The 15,542-nt window shown below is 34.1% G+C and overlaps 1 protein-coding gene across 1 annotated transcript in view; it reads right to left on the bottom strand.

The window, feature by feature from the left end:
• Positions 1 to 979: 979 nt before the first annotated feature.
• ADGRL4 (adhesion G protein-coupled receptor L4) overlaps positions 980 to 15,542 on the bottom strand; it is a 124,197-nt gene continuing 109,634 nt past the window's right edge. The window contains exons 13-15 of the mRNA XM_054451997.2: positions 4,287 to 4,378; positions 2,719 to 2,887; positions 980 to 2,410 (exon numbers count right to left, since the gene is read on the bottom strand). Coding sequence (XP_054307972.1) covers positions 2,348 to 2,410; positions 2,719 to 2,887; positions 4,287 to 4,378 — 324 coding nt within the window. The 3' untranslated portion in view covers positions 980 to 2,347. The remainder of the gene's footprint in view (positions 2,411 to 2,718; positions 2,888 to 4,286; positions 4,379 to 15,542) is intronic.

The raw sequence follows: 15,542 nt of genomic DNA, 5'->3' as shown, positions 1-15,542 counted from the left end.
TGGCAAATTTGGGGAAAGGTAAAGTGTTTGGTATAACTGAATAAACTTGTCAGGCAAAAATGAAAACTGGGGAGGAAAGTAGATATGAGAAGCTCTTAACTGTCATACTAACAAGTATAAGCTTTGTCCAATGATATCTACGGAAAGGTGGACGAAAAGAAGACAGTTGGGTGAATGCTTGCCCTAATGATTTGAACAGTAGTTCATCTCCAAAGATCTTATTACATAAATATTTCCATCGTATTCGTTCCTAATGGCTGCTGTAACAGATTATTCACAAATTCGGCTTAAGACACCATAAACTTATTATCTTATAGGTCTGGAGTTTAGAAGTCTGAAATGGGTTTCCCTGAGCTAAAACAAAGGTATCAGCAGGGCCGACTCCCTTCTGGAGATGCCAGGGAAGAATACATTTCCTACCCTTTTTTCTGCTTCTAGAGGCTGTCCTCATTCCTTGGTTTGTGGAGTTCTATTTCAATGCCAGCAATGGCTGGTAGAGTCTGCGCCACACTGCATCACTGTAACTCCTGCCCTTCTTCTGAATCTCTCCTTCATTTATAAGGACGTTGTGATGACATTGGGCCCACCTGGATAATCTAGGATCATCTCCTCATCTCAAGGTCAGCTGATTAATAGCCTTAATTTCATCTGCAACTTTAATTCTCTTCACCATGTAATCTACCATATTAAGAGGTTCTGAAGAGTAGGGCATGGGCATTTTTTTGGGAGGGGGCATTATTCTGTTTACCACACGAAGGTTTGAATATATCTATTAAACAGATGAGTATTTTCAATATCACATTTCTATAACATTATCCTGCAATGGCACTGATAATAATAGGTCACAGGCTTACCATGTAAGAAATTAGAAGATAATGAGAAGTTATTATCATGGATTCCCTAAAAATGTAAAAGACCCTTTGGCAGGTAGCTCATCTTTCTTGAGAACAGGAATTCAGCAAAGCTGTAGCAGAATTGCTTCATTTAGATAACATTTTATTTGTTAGAGCAAGATTTGGCAGGCTTCATTTCAACAGCTGGAGAAATTAATTTAAAATCACAAATTTAGTGTATTGGCACACTTTTACAGGTAGGCAAAGAAAAATTACCTATTTTTGAGATCAAAGTCACTGCTTCTACATTTTAATGAGAAGATTTAAAGATAGATAGAAGCTATATATTTAAGCAGATATGATTTAATAGATAGTAGAAAACTGTCAGAAAATGGATCCACTGTGAAAACCTCTACAGTTCTCCATGATTTCTTTGTTAACAATAACAATTTTAAATGTGTACTTTTCTGAACAGAAAAAATAGCAATTTACTTTATAAATACTTTCATATTTATAATACCCCTTTAAAAATAGTAAATTAAAGGGAATATTGCAATGTGAACTGCGATATTTCTAAAATTAAAAATAATAAAGGATTCAAATACACTAATGAGATAGTATAACTTCCAATTCACTGAAAGGTAATAGAATAGAATACTTCAGCTTTATTACACTGTTTTTACATTGATAAGCATAAACAATATTATATCTTGATACATTTATATTTTACTGATTAAATATCCAAAGTCACAATCTGTGAAATCAGTATGGAAATAGTATATATCTCAGTCTAAACTTAGAAACAGATTTTTTTTTGCTTTTTTTTCAATTTGTGGAGGTAAACCTTTTTTTTTTTTAGAATATTAGAAGAAGAAATAGATTTAGCAAACAGAAGTCTAAGTTGTTTTAGTGGACATTTAAGTTCAGAACAATTCACAAAATGGTAAAATGTGTTTCTTCAATTCTTTATTTTATCTCAACAATTTCTCAGCTAGTCTACAGAAAAAACAGTTCATTCAAAATACATCTTATTATTGTAACAGTCATTCCCTTTTCACTGTTTGATATTCTGCCCCTTCATTCTCTTATGTTCCACTTTCTGTAACAGAGCTCATTACCAAGGTGGTAGGCGACTAGTTTCAAAGGCAACATAAGTCACAAAAATATCAAGCCAGTGGTTTCCTTCAGGACATTCATATACTTCTTGTGTTAGAAAGAAAATCTTTCCTTGGGTGCAGTGATATCACTCCTGAGAAACCAATTACTTTCCAAATATCTGCAATACTATTTTTGACAGAACTATTTCACATAGAAAAGCATACTATATCTATATGATACATAATTTTACCTTATTATCTACAGTTCCTATAGTGTAAACAGGAAAACTGATTTAAAATACTTTTTGTCTAGTAGTTAATAATTGGATAATTTGATGAGTCATTTTTATACATTGGTCATCCACAGCTTGGAATTTTTATTTTTGTGCAGTTGTAATTATCCATCATTCTCTATGTTTACCTTAAACATCCAAAACAACAGGGGACATTTTTGAACAATCTGTAATATTCTTCTTGAATCTAAAAATTAAAAAAAGGAAAGGAAGAAATGTTAATCATAACAATCACATTTAATTTTTTTTTTCAAATCACAATAAATTGTTATATATGGTTTTCTAAAGTATTATAGCTCAGAATATGTCCATTTAAGTTATGTTTATATCCCTAATACCAAGGTTCTTTTAAAAGCATATTTTCCTATGAACAGCTAGGCGATTTAGGCAATAAAGGCAGAAGTCATAAATCTATGAGAGTAAGAATTTTCTATCAATTTGGCAACTGATGCTACATGAATATACTAGGAACCACCAAAATAAGAAATTGTTTACCTTTCTAGATAAAACACACAGGAATAAGAAAATGAACATCCCCTGGAAAGCATTGCTGATTGTGAAGAGGTAAGCTGTAACCACTGATGCGTGCACAACATGGAGAACCCCAAAGATCCAGGTGGTGCCGAGAAGGAACAGAAGAGCGAGGGCTCCTCTTGCACAAGACCTATCACATATAAGAAATGTGTCAGTGAAGAAAGCCATGTATAGTCAACACGTCTCCCAAATTACTCAAATTATGTGGGAGGTGAGTTTTCAGTATAACCAAGAAACCTTTTACAAATAGACGCAGTAGAATTTCAAAACTGCTAAGTTGTGCTGCAGTTAAGTGGGACAGCCTTTAGGGTATGCTACTAAACCGTGGCAGGGGTGTGCTTCCGAAGTCAAATTGCTATTACCAAAACATGGAATTATGTTTAAGATTAAGTAATTTCCTTAATCTTAAAATATTTTTGTCTGGTGTACTGCAGTGTGCATGCTTTGATTTCAAATGTAATGTTGCAGGAATTCCCGGAGGTAAGACATATATCTGTTAGGAAGTATTTTCCCTAAGAAACTCTGAAAAGTATACCATGTGGACTGGGGTCAGCACATAGCTATTACATCAAAGGAGGCTCTGCTTTTCTTTCAGGTTTAGAAGAAACGAACGTGTAGGATATAAAAATAGGGTTTTGTTTTTTTTTTGTTTTGCTTTTGCAATACAAAAATATGTCAAAATAAATTCATTACAGAATACTGTTTTCTTAAAAATTAAAGAAAAAATACACACACATACGCACTCTTACATCTTTTCAGCAGAATGCCTGTGACTTTTGGTAAAACAGTGTTCTATCCTGCTCACTAAGGACATTGCCTTGGAAATGAAGCAACTAATGATTATTCTCTCATTCATTTTTAGTCCAATCATTCCTTATTGCAGTAGATGTTTTAGCAGTGTACCTCAGAAAATGAGTCATTTTCAACTTTATTAAAACCAGTACACTACATGAAACCATAACTAGTGAGGACTAAAAGAAAGTATTCGATCAAACATTTACTAAATCCCAACTATAAATCTTGTGCAAGGTATTGAAACTACAGGAGTGTTCCCAAGCAACACAAATAGTCCGTGGTTTCCAGTGTTCCCTATAGCATAATTCAGCTCTTCCTGAACAAATCATTTTCAAGGTTTCAATAAATCAGTTTTAAAGCAGAAGGGTGGGTGTAAAGGAAAAATCATGACAACATACAAACTAGGGATAACAAGAAAGAAACAGTTACTAAGTTCTGAAAAGCATTTTATAAAAGAAAATCACTAAGGCCTTCCTTGCCTTAAAACACAGTCATCGTCTTTTCCCTTTCAAAGGGGTGTATGTTTGAAAAAATTGCTTCTTACCACTTAATCTGCAGTAATTATAGTCTTAATATACATACTAAATGCTATTTTCCAATGCGTCTTTTAAATATGGTAAAGTATGAAACAATCATTTAAAAATAATTCCCCAAATTATTTGTACTTTGAGTTACTAAAGCTTTTTTTTTACTAAAAAAAAAAAAAAAAAAGGTGAACTTAAAGACGCATTTACCTTATGTTCTCAAAGCAACTAACTTCTGGTTTCAACCCTGCAGTGTGACGAAAAACTTTGTATATGATAACTCCAAAAGCCAAGAGATTAACCTGGAAAAAGAATTAATTTCAAAGAAGAGATAGTTTTCATCTTAAATTAGATACATATAAAGAAAATAAATAGTAAAGATTTCAATAAGATAGAAACTAAAAATCATGGCATTTATACAATTCTTTACAATATCACTGAAAATTATAAGTACAAGTGGTACTGAAAGCAACCTGTTTATGAAACTTCTTCAGATGTTATCATCACACCTAAAGATTGATGAGTATCATCTGCTGCCACTAATATGAGTATCATCTGCTGCCACTAATATGCCACTAATATGCCACTAATATGTATATATTAATTAATATATACATTAAGTTAAATTTTGGTTTGGAAAGCTTTATAAACACTAAAGAAAACAAATTTTTGTTCAGTAAATTCTATACTGTTTCTTTGAAGAAACGTGTTAGTGATAATTCTGTGAACACTTTAAAAATTTAGACTGGAAAAGAAAAATTGAAAGATTGAAAAGAAATAAGAAAACTCAACAAAACACTCTCAGTTTCTATTGTGAGGAAATGTTTGAATGTAGTTTATCTCGTATGATTTATCTAGATTCTCTCCTAATACAAATGTTAATATTTTTTTTCCTTGATTTAACCTTGGATGCTTTCAAAATGTTAATCAATGAATTAAATGTTTGTTGTTAGGCAAATAAGTGTTAATAAACACATTCTATTATTTGTATTTTGTAATATGGGCTAAATGGAATTGTAGAGTTGTCACTATTTTTATTGTGACTGCATTATGGAAAGTTTCCTCTTATTTTCCTTTTTCTCTAGTTTTGAAGAACTCCAAGTCATATTTGCAGTGTTAGAAGGCTAAATGAGGGGTATATGTTAAATGTATAGATAGTCTAATATGAGCATGCCAATAATTTAAAATATTAAATATTATAGAAATGGTTGGAAGGCTAATCCCTTATGAAGTCTATTTTATTAATTCGAGCAGATTTTTCCAAAGACACTTTGAAATGACAACAGCAAAGTGCAACATTATAATTTTCAGCTAATTCTTCCACTAGTAATTCAGAAGCTTACAGTTTTCAAACATTTCTTTTTTCTATATTCTAATAAGTTTTATGTAGCCTCTCAAAATGAAATTTAGCATATTGTAGTATTACAAACAACAGTATAAAATAATGGGCCTGAGAATTTCATGTTGCCACTTTTGTATGGAGGGATCCTTGAGAAGAAATCTCAGAGGAATAAGGGGTCTAGTCTCTACTTCCTGTTTCCAAATGTCCATTACTTCTAATTATATGAGTAATTAATCCTAATTATAGTAATGCTTCCATACTTTAGCAATTGTAGAGGTGAGATAAAGAATATTGAAATTGATTTAGGTGATAGTTCCATCCTCTTTGTATGCTCAAATAATTAACTGAAATGACAATTAAATAATATTTAATTTTATAAGTAGTCTTTCATACTCATGAAACTGGAATACTTAGTATTTTCTAGAGTTCAATAGCTATAGCTTCTTTGTATAAATTTGGAAACAACCGTATTTAATTTTATAAATATATGCCCATATATTTATAAATAAGAGTTGTAAAATTTGGTTAGTCTAAATAATATATGCCTACCCATTACTGGTTTGAAGAATTTTAAATAATTTTTATGAGGTATTTATATTGATCTTGTTATCTCAACAAAGAAAGAGTTAGAAGATAAAGTAAACGACGAGAAAAGCTGTTCTCTAGATCCACAAGTTTTCCACATAAATAGTAATTTATTTAAGTTTCTTAAACTTCTGTTTTCAATAAAACTGAGTTTGAAAAATAGTTGCTCATACTGCTAATGGTTTCTCAGAAGTTCACATTCATTTTGGATATGCTCTTCTACATCACATGCTGAACTAGTGAAGACAGGAAATGGAACATTCCCTGAGGTGATCCAAATCTTGAAAGTACATTTTTTCTGTAAAAAATGGAAAATGTTTACATACTTATAAAACCCAGGTGCTGCTGGGCAAGTGGGAGGCTAATTCTTATTCCATTAGCTCATATTTTCCCAAATTTAAGAGAAAACAGATTAAAACATGTTTATCAAAAGGCGTTATAGTTTCATGTTATCCAAAAATCACAAATATACTGATTATATTATCCACATTCATTGATAATAATACAAATATGTGGAAATTTTTATTTTCACTTAGGCTAAGAATTTTTTAAAGGGCCTATTAAGTGTCTGGTGCAGTGGCAAGGGCTAGGTAACCATTAATGATTAAAACAGACATGGTCTTTTTTCTCGTATATTCTATTGAGAAACAGATAGTAAACAAATAATCATACAATCCTTATAAATCTACAAACCATGACAAATGCTATTAATTCACAAATTAGAACTGTTAGGAGAGACAAAATGGACATGTAAGATTAGAATGAAGGTTCAGGAAGTACCTGTCTTGGGACTTAGCATTTAAACCCAGACTTAATCAGTTATAATGCATTAGTAGATCAAATAATGAAGGGACAAAAAGTATTCTATAGAGAAAAACAGCATAGGAAAATCCTCAAGGCTTGAGGAGCTAAGAAAGTGATATTCCTACAAACAATTGATAAAGATGGCTGGAGTATGGTAAACAAAGCGAAGAGTGGCATGACATGAGTTGGGTGAGGAGGACAGGGACAATTATCACTTAGATTTTATTTGAAGTGCAAAGGTTTATTTACTGTTTTGTTCAATAATTATTTATGTACTATAGGCTTTCTCCTTAAAGAACCTATAGTATGCTGGAGGAGATGACCAGAAAACAGGCAAGTGCAACACGGTTCAGAAAGCACCATGTAGTTGTTTACATAGTGTCATGAAAGAACACAGGTGACTGCACCCTAAATAGGGATTTCTAAGCAGTCTTGAATGACCAGTAGAGGTGAAGGAGGACAACACAGAGAAATAAATGATTACTGTGAACATCAGTCATTGGACCTATCTATGTACTCTCACTTCCTAGGTGATCAGACCCAATGGTTCATGCCACTCTTCCCTTTGTTTACTATACTCCTGCCGCCTTTATCAATTGTTTATAGGAATATCACTTTCTTAGCTCCTCATGCCTTGATGATTTCCCTATGCTGTTTTTCTCTATAGAATACTTTTTGTCCCTTCATTATTTGATCTACTAATGCATTATAACTGATTAAATTCTAGTTTAAATGCTAAGTCCCAAGACAGGTACTTCCTAAACCTTCATTCTAATCTTACGTGTCCATTTTGTCTGTCCTTTGGCCCAATCTAACTCCTCCATTTGGAAGTCTAATAGGCATTGTGAATTAAAGAAAAGTCAAAAACCAAACTGCTGTTCTTCCCGCAAATAACCTATTTTTTTCTGCAACCTTCCGCATCTCAAAAAAATGTTACCTTATTCTTCTAAGTTATCAGTCAGTGAACTCCTTATTTCTACCTTCAAAACATATTCAGAATATGACCACTAACTACTTACCATTTCCACAGACACTATCCTGAAACAGGCCACCATCATGCCTCTTCTGCGCTACTTCAGAAACCTCCTAATTGATCTCTCTTCTGCCATCCTTATCTTCCTATAATCGATCTCATAATAGCAGTCAAACTGATCTCTTTAAAATGTAAGTCAGGTCTTTTTCCTGTTCAGAATCCTCCAATGGCTTCCTATGTCATTCAGAGTTAAAGTAAAAGATTGCACAGTGGGGTTTAAGGTCTGAAATGATTTGATCTCTGCTATACCTCTTCCCCCAAGCATTACTTCTCTATCTTTTGACCACTTCACTCCACTCACAGTGAGTTCGCCATAGTTTCTCCAGTACCCCATGCACCATGCCATAGGGCAGTTGAATTTTGGCACTAAGATATTCCCATGGCTCATACCCTCATCACTCTGTTTAAATGCCATCTTGCCTACATACTCCCTGCCATGTACTTATATTAAAAAAACTGAAACTCAAATGATAAAATCAGACCTAAGTTCAATTTTATGGAAATGTAGAGAATGATGAGTATTCTTTACTGTTTTGCACAACGCAAACTTTGTATGCCAACGTGTTCTTCCCTTGCCTTAGTCATTAAAAAACTGACACTCTCCTTGACCAACCTTTAGCCAGGTTCCTGTGAGCCCTCTTCACTACTAGTTAAGCCTTGACCTTGGGCTTCAGTGTCTGATCTTGTGGAGTCCAGTTTTAGTAAAATTTCTGATAAGTCAGTTTAGAGAGACTCTCCTCACTTCTGATACCTGATCATTCTTAATACCTAATCAAAGTCTTTAACTCACATCCTTGATATTTGCTCACCCTAGATTGCCATTCAGTAGGAATGCTGTTAAGTCAGTTTAGCAAGAATTCCTCTTACTTATGTTGTCTCTTCTAAGTAATTATTCCATTACCCTTAACTCGCACCTTGGCTATAAATGCCCTGATTTCAGAGTTGGGCCAATCTGCCTCTCCCCTGCCATAGTTTTGACACCTATCACAACAGTCCTGAATAAAGTCTCCCATGCCATTTAACAACAGTCATAACAAGTTTTTTCTTTAACTTTGTATCAGAATAATAACTTTTACCAGAAAAAATACTTATCTAAAATTATTTAGAATATGTTTTTCTTTCATTACTCAAAATTTCCTGAATGATATGATCCAAAGTCATATTATAATATTGAGCAAAGTTGGGGTAAATAAAGAAAAATATAGGTTTTCCCAGTTGCCCCTAATGTCATATTAAAATATTCAGCAAATTTGAGGTAACTGGCAAAACTCACATTTACTCCTTTATATTGTCTGTGTCCTCTCTTTATCCATAAATATATAAGCTACTTCAAATCCTTTTTCTAACAGCGTCAAAGCTTTAAATAAAGAATCAGTATCACCTAAAGACATCTAAAGGCACATGAGTTTATGGACCTAGAGGTGGAAATAAAGTTTACATGGTATGGAAAAATACCTTTGGGGAATTTTATGAAATAGGTATGAAGGGTTTGAAATGAGGTTAAAAAAAAGGATACCTCAAAAAAAGATGATAAAGAATTAGAAAGCATTTTTAATAATAAAAAACAATTTGCAGTTAACCCAGAGGTAATGACTTGGAGGAAAGATGATAAAAGTCTCCATTTTGGGTTGAGCAGCTAGAAAGATACTATCAGCACTATGTTTATATGGCAGTGTCTAACATCATGATAGCAGACTTGGGTAAATCTTTAAAATGTAAGAAAAATCATTGGTATTCATCTGAATTAAGAAAATAGTGCTTTTTAAATGAGATGCACTTTTACTCCTTAGTGCATATCTGTGTGTGCTTATTTAATCCACTGTGGTCCGTTTATTAATCTCTAAATGTTAGCGCCAAAAAAGCACCAGGGATAACTAATGATTTGTAAATGAACATTCCTTCATTATCACTTTTGTCTCATTTTTTTTTTTAATGATTTTAGATTGTCAACTTGGGTTCCATGATACTTTGATAGAAATAAACAGGGCAAGGACCTTAGATGGCAAGTATAAGAACTTTGAAATTCAATGCTGCACTTCGGAATACAGAAGAGAATAAAAATAGCTGTGAAGAAAAAAAAAGTCACTCAAAGTCATGAACACTTAACTCTTGAGGTAAAGCAATATTTTAAAGTTAAAGTCATTTTTTGTTTCATCTTAAGTGATATTTATCTATAAAGAGACCTGTTTCTTAACTTCAGATACATGCAGTTCATGTATTTCATGTATTTCAAAGCTTAGCACATACATTTTGTTGTTTGACAGTGTGTTAAAATTTTTAAGTGTCTTTAAAAAAAACAAGAAATTTAAGTAGATGAGTTGGTGAAAGAACGACAACTAATTCTGAAGGATTTAGAACTACAGGTACCTTCAACCCAAAGGCTTCAAAATCAGACTTCAAAATGAAGCATCCCAATCAGTCATTTTTCTTTTCTTAGTCTTTTTCTCAATAATTGATGAAGCCATCTATATGCTGATGTTAGATCTTATCGAAAAAAATGAAAGGATTTCTCTTACAGCACTTTTAGACCCATGCTTAAATTTTTCATATATATCAAATGGAATCTGGTTCATTTAAGGATGTGTCATAATCACAACGTCTTTGTTCTTTCAAGTAGTTTTATTACCTTTAAGTCAACTGGCCTAGGACAGATCTGCTTTTGCTATGAACAATGGATGGGTTTCTACTGACTGGCCTACTGAATAGCCATATACAACAGCTGTTCATTCTCAATCCTTATACCACTGCAGAAATGGCTATGTATGTATGTATGTATGTATGTACTTTTTTTGAGACAGGGTCTTGCTCTGTTGCCCAGGCTGGAGTGCAGCGGGCAATCATAGTCCACTGCAGCCTCAACCTCCTGGGCTCAAGGGATCCTCCCACCTCAGCCTCCTGAGTAGCTGGGACCACAGGTGTGCACCACTATACCTGGCTAATTTTTTGTATTTTTAAGTAGAGGTGGGGTTTCGCCATATTGCCCAAGCTGGTCTCAAACTTCTGGGCTCAAGTGATCTGTCCACCTAGGTCTCCCAAAGTGCTGGGAATACAGGCATGAGCCACCATGCTTGGCCCTATGTAGTTATTAATTTAAGCATCAAAATTTTAAATTATGCTCTATTAATTGTCCATGAGTTAAATTGGAATCAAAGTAGTAAAGGTTTTGTCTTCTGTCTGATTTTTTTTTTTAACCATTTCCCAATTGAGATTACCATATTAAGTGCCTTAGTTACAATGCTTATCACAGAGTATCAGAAAATTGGGTGTGTGAAAAGCAGAATAATGGCTCCCCCTCCAAAAAAATGTCCACACCTTGATTCCTGGAACCTGTGAATATGGCAAAAGGGATATTACAGTTAGAATTAATGTCATAAACTTTAAGATAGGGAGGTGATCCTGAATTACCTGGTTGAATCACATGAGCCTTTGAGGCAGAGGAGATTTGGTGGGAGAGATAAGGCAAAAACGAAGCTGAGGCAGAGAAATTTAAGCAGGAAAAGACACCAACGGCTGTTGCTGGCTTTGAAGATGAATGAGATCATGAGTCAGGGAAGGTGGGAGGCCTTTGAGGTTCAGTAGGAGCCCCGTCTCACAGCCAGCAAGGAAATGGGGCCTTAGTCCCACAACTGCATGGAACTCAATTTGGCCAACAACCTGAATAAAAATGGAAACGAATTCTTCCCCAGTCCCTCCAGAGACACTGATATATTGATTTTAGCCCTGTGAGACTCTAAGCAGAAAAACCAGCTGTGTCATGCTATACCCAGACTTCTAACCTACAGAAGAACTGTGAGATAATACGTCTGTGTTGTCTTAGGCCACTGAATTGTGGTAATTCGTTATAGCAGCAATAGAAAACTAATATAGGGAGAAATATACGCACATGTACATATATGTGTGTGTAGGTATGATATGGTTTGGCTCTGTGCCCCCACCCAAATCTCATGTTGAATTATAATCTTTAGTGTTGGAGGAGAGGCCTGGTGTAGGTGATTGAATCATGGGTGCAGACTTTCCCCTTTGCTGTTCTTGTGATAGAGTTCTCATGAGATCTGGCTGTTTGAAAGGGTGTAGCACCTCTCCCTTCACTATTTTTCTCTTTCCGATCACCATGTGAAGATGTACTTGCTTCTCCTTCACTTCATGATTGCAAGTTTCCCAGCCATGCTTTCTGTACAGCCTGAGGAACTGTGAGTCAATTAAACCTCTTTTCTTCATAAATTACCCAGTCTCAGGCAGTTCTTTGTAGCGGTGTGACAATGGACTAAGTACAATGTGTATATGTATATAATGAAATACCCTATAATTATAGTTTTTATTATCTTTAAATTAGTATTTATTTTAAACTGTATTTTAAATCTTAAAAAGTTTAATGTAATATTAAATTGTATAAGATTTAAAATCCAGTTTAAAATAAATACGAATTTAGAGAACCTACCATATTTCTTCTGTAAAATTCTTACCTTTATAGGTCCTTCACATAAGATTGCCAGATGTTGTAAATAAAAATATAGGATACCAGTATCTTGGTTCCAAATATTAATATTAATTCCATGCAATATTTGGGGGCATATTTACACTTAAAAATTAATTCATTGTTTATCTAAAATTTAACTACACTTGGCATCCTTCATGTCAATCCTAACTTCATAGCTTTCAAATTTTGTTCACATCTGATCTTTTTATAATCTGAGGACATTGGCTTCTTAGTGGAAAACCCCAAGGATGTCACCCTCTTCACACAGGCTGATCTATAATTGTTTGAAAGAGACCTCAAAGGAAGAGGGGCTAAATTTTTAGATGTTCCAACTATTGTGGAAACTGAATATATGTGTATGTGCTAAAACTGATAAAATGTCCTAAAAGTATGTAGTCTATGAAAGGGCACATAAAGGATTGAACCCAGAAAATGATACATTTGGGCTTGGCAGAACTCTTTCTCTTTGGAAACTCCTTGGTACACATGGTACAGTTGTGTCCGGAAGCAGCAGATTGAGCCAGCACCTGTTAAACACCTTTTGTTAGTAAAGTAATGGTTAGAAATAAAATGTATAAAGCACAGGTATAAAATGGTATTAGTACATTTGTCAAAATTCACAGCAAGTATGATGCCACAGTGTTTGGTCACCTATTGTCAGATTTGTAGAAAAGATAGAATAACTTTCACCCCCTAATATAGCTACATGACACTGCTAAGAAGCGTCTCTCTGCTAACACCATGAGCCTCATCATGTTCAGCACTCACTAGGGTCAGGATTTAGCACACTTGGGAGTATCTACAGAGCTAAAATATATTTCTCTGCTGAGGTTACCAACACTCAGCTCAGCAGAAAGCAGACCTCATAGAAATGGGAGTGCAGTCTACAATTATGTGAAAAAAAATTAAGTGATCTGAAACACATTGAAACATCTGAAACCGTAATAAATATATTAAAGTAGGCTCTTTATATCGCAAAAGGAGAAAAATTTTAATAGATCACTCTGGGATAGTAACAGTATCACAAAAATGCAGTAAATTCTTGATATTTATACTTTAGAAAACAGCAATGTTCTCCTACCAGGCATTGACTACAGAGGAACCCAATTAGATGAATAATCGCTCTGAGATAATGTGGCATTCTGCATGCACTTAAAAACTACTGTTATATTGAAACTCAAGTGAATGACCACCTCCACACCCCCCAAAATTAAATTTTTGAGTGCTGATATTGAGTGCTTTCTATGTGCCAGACATTGTTCCAAGTCTGTTTTATTTATTAATTTATTTAACCCACTCACCAACTTAACAGGATAAGCATTTTTTGCCTTAATATTATCACCATTACCATTATTATTTCTGTTGTTGCTCTTATTATTACATTTGTTTCACATTTATGGCAACAGAGACAGAAAGAGGTCAAATAACTTGCCCAAGGCAATACAATTAGGGGGTAACAGAGGCAATATTCATACCCAGTAGACAGGTTATAGAGTTTATGCTCCTGAGCACTTTACAAAGCTACCAAACTAAGATGAAGGAACTATAAAGAGAAGCTAAACTGACATCTACAATTTTAAGAATTTAATTGTACAGACATTTATTTACATGTGTAGCTAACAGTTATTGCGTTTGAGAAATAAAGGAGTAGAGCAACATATTAATAAGTATTAATATGGTTAGCTATTTGGCATTAGTGTTCATCCAAATTAGTCATGATACCAGTGATGAAGGCCTTGTTAATAGCCAACAGGATTTAGTGTACTGTGCTAATTATCCTTCACTGGAGACATCTGTCCTCATTGTTCTCTGTGGTCAAGGGATTAAAGAATGTGGTAATTTTTCCTGTTCTGGTGAACAACAAAGCTTTCCATCCTTTAGAGTCCAAATATAACTGTATAATCATTTCATGATAGTGGTTTCCAAAGTGGATTGCCAAAAAAATATAAATTGGGGTACATGAAGAACACATTCGAATTCCAGCTGATATTTTCCCACGGAAAAATTAAACTTTAATACTTAAAATATGAATGACACTGGTGTCCTCACTTTTTCCATGCTCTATGGAGTGGAGTCCCATGTCAGATCTGAGCCATTCTGGAGGCTATATTTGTTCCTCAAGGTGGAGAAGTCCACCCTCTTTATCTTTCAGCCTACTGCATCATATTACATGCATGCCTGTCAACTCACACTATTTAGTTTTAATAAAGTAATCCTAATGAAATGGACAAATAAGACTTAAGATGTCTCCAAGTGCACTGTGGGTTAAAATTAATACTATTAAGGAAAATACAAACAAAAAAATGACAAACTGACATTTTTCTTACTTCTACAGTATGCTATGTGCCAGCCAGGCTGCAAGTCCACGTAAAAAGTCCATATAAGCCAATCATGGTTAAAATCCGTGAAGATCTAATCGGATTTGATTAAATGGTATTACAAAACTCAAAGTATTAAGAAGACAATTTGAAGCATGGATTTAGATCCACAGTTTTCAGTCATATTTAAAGTTATGCGTATTCATGAAACGTTTAGAAGTCTCTAGTAATGTTTTCTACTTAATAGTGGAAGTTTAAAAAAAAAATCATGTACTATTGGCCGGGCGCGGTGGCTCATGCCTGTAATCCCAACACTTTGGGAGGCTGAGGAGGGTGGATCACGAGGTCAAGAGATTGAGACCATTTTGGTAAACATGGTGAAACTCCCTCTCTACTAAAAATACAAAAAAATTTTCTGGGCGTGGAGGCACATGCTTATAGTCCCAGCTACTCAGGAGGCTGAGGCAGGAGAATCGCTTGAACCTGAGAGGTGGAGGTTGCAGTGAGCTGAGATCATGCCACTGCACTCCAGCCTGGTGACAGAGCAAGACTCCATCTAAAAAAAAAAAAAAAAAAAAAAAAAAAAAAAAATAATAATAATAATAATAATAATGTACTATTGAAGAAAATCTCTGTTCTTCATGATAAAATTAACTAAAATAATACATAGAACATAATATAATAACCCATGAAGTAAGACATGGAAAACAAATAAAATAATGGCACCAAATTTCAATGTATTCCTTTATATACTCCTTCACTAAAAACTTCTAGAAAGTGCAATAATAAAACATTACTGAAGATTTGAAGAAATAAGTATTAGAACAGAGTACCCAGAGTGGTAGATCTGCTACATCTAATGTGAAAGTACAGATTTAATGCATTTTTGAGGTTGCAGCTCCCTGAT

Source organism: Pongo pygmaeus, chromosome 1 (genome assembly GCF_028885625.2).
Source record: "Pongo pygmaeus isolate AG05252 chromosome 1, NHGRI_mPonPyg2-v2.0_pri, whole genome shotgun sequence".
NCBI classification, from domain to species: Eukaryota; Metazoa; Chordata; class Mammalia; order Primates; family Hominidae; genus Pongo; species Pongo pygmaeus.
The sequence above is the reverse complement of the archived record's forward strand: the minus strand, read 5'-3'. Positions and strand labels throughout refer to the sequence as shown.